A 7758-nucleotide genomic window follows, 5' to 3' on the forward strand; every position below is an offset into this window, starting at 1 on the left:
ATAAAAACTGGATTGAATTTTCTAAAAATGACATTAAATCATTTTTATTTTCTATTTTTGGGCTGAAAATAGAAAATGGGAACAGTTTTAAGCTTTTATTTAAACATGATTTTAAAATATAACTCATTAAGGCCTTAAAAGTATATTTAATTTATATAAATGAGCATATTTGAATCATTTTAGCAGCTTTCTCATCATCTGAAGAGGAGATTGTGTCACTCAGACGACCTGCTGTTAATAAAACTTACAAAGAAAAAGAGAAAAGTTAAATTTATGTAGATTATAATAATATTATTAAGTGCTTTAAGACTTCAGGGCTCAGAAATATAAATCTCAGAACAGGATTTTGAGGAAAAATATGATTTTTCTGAGCAATATAATTCATTAAAACTGCTAATATTTTGAGTTTAATCACATTTATCTTCACTAGAATCAGATTAAATAATAAATCCTTTCAAATTAAACAATCAAACACACTTTTAATAAGATTTTAAATGTGTGGAAAACTTAAAACGACTCATTCACCACTAGAGTTTTATGTTTTTTGATTGTAATGCTGATTATAAAGCTAAAAATAAGACTAAATTCAAGTTAAGTTACATTTAATGAAGCTAAATTTAACATTATACTACTAACATTACATTTCACACACAAGAAAAAAACATTAAAATAAGTAAAAATGTCATTTAAAAATCTAATATTGCAGTTAATGTTAAGTAAATAAGTTCAATTTTCCAATTTTCTTTCATCCTTTTAAAAGAAAATTACCCTGATAAGCATTTCACCCCCTTAAAATAAAAACTGTTCAATCGTTAAAATGTCAACACTGATCTCTTCTGCTGGTTTTTGGGCCCAAACTAATAATAATAACATTAATAATAAAACTTTTTCCTTCTTTTTTTTTTCTTCTATAAATCACCGTAGTGCTTTAAATCATTGGCCAGCCAAATGATCGTTGAATGTAAACCGAGGTTCAATTTTTTAATTTTCACATTTTTTTTTTTGACAACAGCTGAAAACTTTAATCAATGTTGGAGATGTTATTAAAAATCTTTCAAATGGACCCTTTAAAAAGAAAAAACAACATTTATAGTGCCACTTTCTGTTTTACGACGAGTATTACGGCCAGACTAAGAGAAAAATGCTGTTTTTTTGTGGAAATTACGAGAATAAAGTCTAATATTCTCCTAATGTTACGACTTTATTTTCGTAATATCACGACTTTTCTCGTAGACCTAATATTACGACTTTATTCTCGTAATATTACGACTTTTTTTCTCGTGATATTACGATTTTATTCTCGAAATATTACGATTTTATTCTCGTAATATTACAACTTTATTCTTGTAATGTTACGACTTTATTCTCGTAGACCTAATATTACGACTTTATTCTCGTAATTTCCCAAAATAAATAAGTTTTCTTAGTCTGGCCTTAATACTCCGTCGTACTGTTTCTTTAACTGTCCGACACGGCTCAAAAATTCATCCAATGCACGTTTTTGGCAAACATATATATTTATATATATATTTATATATATTTATATATATTTATATATATATTTATATATATATTTATATATATATATATTTATATATTCCGATGCCTTTTAAGATTGATCCACCAGGTACAATGAGGCAGTAGTTCAAAGGAAGGAGGAACACAGGTGAGATCCACGCTCATTCAAAGCTTTTTGTTTTGTTTTTTTTACATTCAATATACAGTACTATAAAGGTATGATGTGTCAAAGCAAAATAAAGTGGATTGAAGGGTTTAAAATGAGTAAAAATACTGATACAGGTTTCCTCCGGCGGCGGCGAGGAAAGAGAGGAAGGAAGGGAGGAATACAGGAAGTCACACTGCAATTAAAAAATAAACTCTTCGCTTCTTTTCTCTTGTTTCAAACTCACCTCACGTCCTTTAAAAAGTTTAAGAGAGGATGAGATCTAGTTTCTATCGTAAGTCGATGGAAGATGAAGATGATTCGAGCTGTTATGAGGAAGAAGAGGAGGATTTAGGTCCTTATTGAAATGTCTTAAGTCTCCCAAAAAATAAAATATAAAAGAGAGACTTCAAAGATGATGAGAAAATGCTCTGGAATAATAATAAAAAAAGCTGAGATAAGAGATTCTCAGATCATTACGACAGCGTATTAGATTAGAAACATATGTAAAAATAATAATGAAATACTGACCTGGAGAATTTCTGAGATTAAAGTCGCAGAAACGTAGATATTCTCTGATATTATAAAGTCGCAAAGATGACGAGTTTTCTCCTTATTGCTAAACATAACTGAAAAGTTCAGTTTGATCAGTTCTTCTGCGGCAGCATAACGTACGAAAAGCAACGTTTCTCTAGCGTGATGTGACTGCTCGAAAGACTATAACCGTTTTTGTTTTAGAGGGTTTTTTTCCGCAAATTTGCAACTTCGTAATATCAGTCAATATCCACGTTTTTTTTCCTCGTAAAATTGCGACTTTTTAATGTCAGAGAATATCCGAGTTATTTTCTCGTAATTATTTGAGTTTTTTTTCTCAGACATTTTTTCGTACGTTTGCGACTTTTTAATGTCGGAGAATATACACATTTTTTTACTTGTAAGTTTGCGACTTTATAATATCCGAGTTTTTTTTTCTCGTAAATTTGCGATTTCATAATGTCAGAGAATATGCAAGTTTTTTTTCTCGCAAATTTTCTCGTAACTTTATAATATCGGAGAATATCCGCCTTTTTAGTATCGTAAATTTGTGACTTTTTTCTCGCAAATTTACGACTTTAATCAGTATTTTTAATTTTTTTACATCTACGGCCCTAATGCGCTGTCGTAGGTAAGAGATGAGGGGATGAAATGATGAAACGTTGATTTGGAAAACAGACGTTGAGATAAAGAGTTTCAGGTCCTACGAAGAAGAAGAAGACGAAGGAGGAGGAAGAGGAGGAACATCTGGATGTTTTACGATCTCCGATGGAATGAACGCGTAGTTAGTAAGAGGAGATATCGGAGGAGCTGCTGCTGTTGCTGGTGGACGTCTGCGCTCTCTTGATGTAAAGGTTGAGCAGCTTCATCTGGAGGAGAGAATTTAGTTTAGAGTTTGTTTCACTTTAAATTAGCGTGAGATGATTTTCAGATCCGAGCTTTTATTCTGAAGATCTATAGTCTATAATATATTTACATGATTTACAGTTAAAAACACTTAATTCATCTTAAAAATAAGAGCCTGTAATACACAGCCAGTAAAGGTTGCTTTAGAAATGTAATAGATTACAGATTACTAGTTACTCTGTTTAACATGTAATAAGTAATGTAACTATTTCAATGACTTCATCAAAGTAATGTAACTTATTACATTTGATGACTTTTATAATTTTCTAACCAATGTTTTCAGCTGTTAGGGTAAATGTTCCCTCCATCTGTCCTTCCTTCCTTCCTTCCATCTGTCCTTCCTTCCTTCCTTCCGTCCTTCCTTTCTTCTTTCCTTCTGTCCTTCTTTCCCTCCTTCCATCCTTCCTTCGTTCCTTTCCTCCTTCTGTCCTTCCTTTTTTCCTTGTCCTTCCTTCCTTCCTTCTGTCCATCTGTCCTTCCTTCCTTCCTTCCATCCTTCCTTCAGTCCTTCCCTCCATCTGTCCTTCCTTCCTTCCATCTGTCCTTCCTTCTTTCCTTTCTTCCATCTGTCCTTCCCTCCATTTGTCCTTCCCTCCATCTGTCCTTCCTTCCTTCCATCTGTCCTTCCTTTCTTCCTTCCATCTTTCCTTCCCTCAATCTGTCCTTTCTTCCTTCCTTCCTTCCTTCCATCTGTCCTTCCTTCCCTCCTTCCTACCTTCCTTCCCTCCTTCTGTCCTTCCTTCTTTCCTTCCTTCCTTCTGTCCATCATTCCTTCCTTCCTTCCCTCCATCTGTCCTTCCTTCCTTCCATCCTTCCTTCAGTCCTTCCCTCCATCTGTCCTTCCTTCCTTCCTTCCTTCCTTCCTTCCTCCCTCCCTTCCTTATCTTATAGTATCGGTACCTTGCTCCCAGTCAGCTGAGCCAGATAAGGCTTCAGCTCCTCTCCGATCACGGCGTAGATGGACACCAGGCAGAAGACGCTGGCCTTCCTCACGCTGCTCTCTGTGTTGTCGTAGCCCTGAAACAGCGAACACACAACAACAAACATGACTTCTCTTAACCCTCAAACACTGTTCATCATCTGAGCTGTCAGAATATTTACTCACATAATCACACATCACTCATAAAGGTCCTCACAGATAAACATGATTTATCCTTAATGAAGCTTTCAGAGAGCAGAGAAAGTTTATTCTTTAGTGTTTATGAGGAAAAAACTCTATAAATAGGTTAAAGTTCAAGTTTGTTTAACATCATGCCATCTGTATATAAACAATATGTGTCAAATATATTTCCTTTTTTGTATATTATGAGTCATATTAGAGGAAGATATCAAATTTCAGGAGTATTTTTAAAGCACTTGGGTGTAAAAATGGGGTTAAATTTGACTCTGAACAGCATGTAAGGGTTAACTGATGTATAGCATTCAATATATATATATGATTATATGATTTTAAGCCAGATTTGAACATCATGTAGCAAAGAGAAGTGTCTTTTTCTGTTGCTTTTTATGTCACATGACTGAAAATTAACACCAAAAATCAAATGCTGGTAAGTTTTGATGCCATAAAAATCTAATCTGAGACAATAGTCTGATAAAGATTGTATGAAAATTGAAATATTACACAGTTGCTGATGTCTGCAACTAGTAAAAACACAAAAAAGGATTATTATTAACCCTCCTGTTGTCCTCGAGTCAAGGAAGGAAGGGAGGAAGAAGGAAGGAAGGATGGAAGGGAGGAAGAAGGAAGGAAAGGAGGAAGGAAGGATGGAGGAAAGAAGGAAGGAAGGAAGGTAGAAGGGAGGAAGAAGGAAGGAAAGGAGGAAGGAAGAAGGAAGGAAAAGAGGGAGGGAGGAAGGAAGGAAAAGAGGATGGAGGGAGGGAAGAAGGAAGGAAGGAGGGAAGGAAGGAAGGAAGTGGGAAGGAAAGGAAGGAAGGAAGGACGGAGGAAAGACGAAGGAAGGAGGGTAGAAGAGAGGAAGGAAGGAAGGACGGAGGAAAGACGAAGGAAGTAGGGTAGAAGAGAGGGAGGAAAGAAGGAAGGAGGGAGGGAGGAGGAAGGAAGGAAAGAAGGACAGAGGAAAGAAGGAAGGGAGGAATGAAGGAGGGGGGAAGAAGGAAAGGAAGGAAGGAAGGAATGAGGGAAGGAAAGAAGGAGGGAGGGAGGAAGGAAGGACAGAAGAAAGGAAGGAGGGATGGAGGAAGGAAGGACAGAAGGAGGGAGGGAGGAAGGAAAGAAGTTACAGTCAAAACAGACGGGGTCAATTTGACCCGGGAGGACGACACAAAGGTTAAAGTAGAATAATGAAATATATTGAACCATATCAAGAAATTAACACTGAAGAAAGATGTAAAATATTGTCAAAGCCTCCAGAAAAAAAGTGAGTAAGAGAAAAAAACTAACGCTACAGGTCACAGCCTTCAGTTTCAGTATCTTTCCTTCATTATTTATCATATTTAGGTTGTTTTTCTCTCTCCTGTCGGTCCGTGTCTCACCTGCAGGAGTCCCGGTATGACATCAGTCAGCAGCTGGTGCAGCGGCTCCTTGGTGATGCGTTCGATGGCCCTCGTCTGCATCTTGATGGCGGCGAGGTTGATGGGGTAGTCGGCCGTCTGCACGATGGGACAGAGCACCTTGATGCACTGCTCCGGGTGGATGGAGCTCGCCATAGTGGAAGCCGCCTCCTCCGCCGCCCGCACCACCTTTAAGGGGAGGAGTCAAAGAGGAAGGAGGAGGCGTGAGAGGAGCCGAAATGACACAAAACTCTTAAAGAATCTACAGTTTTCTAACTTGGCTTCACCTCCTTGTGCGAGTCTTTGTGAGCCTCCAGCGTCTTCATGATGGTGAGCTCGGCGTAGTTCTTGAAGCGGGCCGGCTGGTTCCTCAGGATCTCCTTCATGACTCGCAGGGCCAGAGCTCGGATCGTGTGCTGAGAGAGAAAAATAATAAAAATTAAAGCGGCAAGAAGCGATGATGAACGGGCCCTCGATCTACCGCCCAGCCACGAAAACAGTGACATTCAACGCACAGCCACACCTGTCAGGTATGACAGAGACGAAAGATTTTCATAACATTTCATCTCCAAGATCTTGAGATGATACTGAGTGAATTTAAAATCAGTGGGATTAAATCTCTCAGAGGAATTCGTAGTATGAAGTGTGGAAATGGCGCCAAAATAGCAAATTCGAATCATGATTGCCGACTTCCTGTTGGAGTTCACTGTTAGTGAAGGAAGGAAGGACAGAAGGAAGGAAGGAAGGAAGGAAGGAAGGAAGGAGGGAAGGAAGGTAAGTAGGAAAGGAAGAAAGGACGGAAGGAAAGAGGGAAGGAAGGAAGGAAGGACAGAACGAAGGAAGTGAGGATGGACAGAAGGAAGGAAGGAAGGAAGGAAGGAAGGTAGGTAGGTAGGTAGGTAGGTAGAAAGGAAGGAAGGACAGAAGAAGGAAAGAAGAAGGAAGGAGGGAGGAAGGAAGGAAGGACGGAAGGAAGGAAAGAAGGACAGAAGGAAGGAAGGTAGGAGGGAAGGAAGGAAGATAGGAGGGAAGGAAAGAAGGAAGGAAGGAAGGAAGGAAGGAAAGAATGAAGGAAGGAAGAAAGGAAGGAAGGAAGGAAGGAAGGAGGAAAGGGAGGACAGACAGAAGGAAGGAAGGAAGGTAGGAAGGACAGACAGAAGGAAGGAAGGAAGGTAGGAAGGAAAGAAGGTAGGAAGGAAGGAAGGAAGGAAGGAAGGAAGGAAGGAAGGAAGGAAGGAGGAAGGTGCTGATGTAGTTTGGATGTTACTGGAGTTACTGAGAGGCGGAAACAGAGATGAGATGGAGACAGGAAACATTTCAGAGATTCTGATCCTTACGTCTTTGTCTCCGAGCGTCTCGAGCAGCAGCAGCAGCATCGTTTTGAAGTGTTCCTCCCAAACCACCAGACTGTCCTCTCGTGCCACCTTCAGCAGCTCCAGCAGGGTTCCCCTCCGCTCCTCTGGACCCTGCTCCCCCCCCGCCTGGCTCTGGGAAAGCTCCTTCAGCAGCTCCCCAACCAGCTCCAGCTGCTCGGCCGGGACCGCTGCAGGAAAAACAACTGAGTTACACCTTCAGGTCTCACTAGTTTGGGTTTGTAGCTTCGTCATCATCGTGCTCTTGTTTCATTTTTTTGAAGTCTGTGTAAAGTAAAAATAAATATGTGTTCTGAGTTTGACATACCACAGAAAAGTGTGTTGTTAACCACCCTGCCAAATTTGAATGATTAAAGAAAATCGCCTAATATATGAATTAGGCTACAAAGTTGTGTAAAAGTCAGCGTCTGTCTCTACTCCAAAACGCTGAAGCCCCGCCCCCTACCAAGTGTCACCTGTCAATCAAAGTCACCACCTCTACCAGAAACATGGACGCTAGGTCTGAGAGCTTTCTGCTGCTAACTCAGCTGCTAGCTCGGCGGCTAACTCAGCTAACTGGCTACCTGTAGACTGTAGTAGTGTGCTGAATGTATTTATACCTACAGCAGCAGGGGCGGGTTTATGGGGATTTTCTGACCCGCCCATTAAATCCAGACAGAATTTTTTTTAGAAACACATTAATGACCTATTTAATGTGTTTTAGAAGAAAATGTCTGAATTCACTTTACACAGTCTTTAATATATCGTGTGATTACCTGGGAAGGTTCTGGG

The 7758-nt window shown here is 39.2% G+C and overlaps 1 protein-coding gene across 1 annotated transcript; it reads right to left on the minus strand.

Annotated features, from left to right (window-relative positions):
* Window positions 1-1636: 1636 nt before the first annotated feature.
* On the minus strand, window positions 1637-7758 carry LOC133977091 (CLIP-associating protein 1-B-like; the record flags this gene model as incomplete). Its single annotated transcript, XM_062415229.1, is given in 6 exon segments — window positions 1637-3066; window positions 4004-4120; window positions 5597-5803; window positions 5902-6030; window positions 6952-7157; window positions 7743-7758. Coding segments are annotated over 6 exon segments (759 nt in total), but the record flags the coding sequence as incomplete, so codon positions are not given.

Source organism: Scomber scombrus, unplaced genomic scaffold, assembly GCF_963691925.1.
Source record: "Scomber scombrus unplaced genomic scaffold, fScoSco1.1 SCAFFOLD_493, whole genome shotgun sequence".
NCBI lineage: Eukaryota > Metazoa > Chordata > Actinopteri > Scombriformes > Scombridae > Scomber > Scomber scombrus.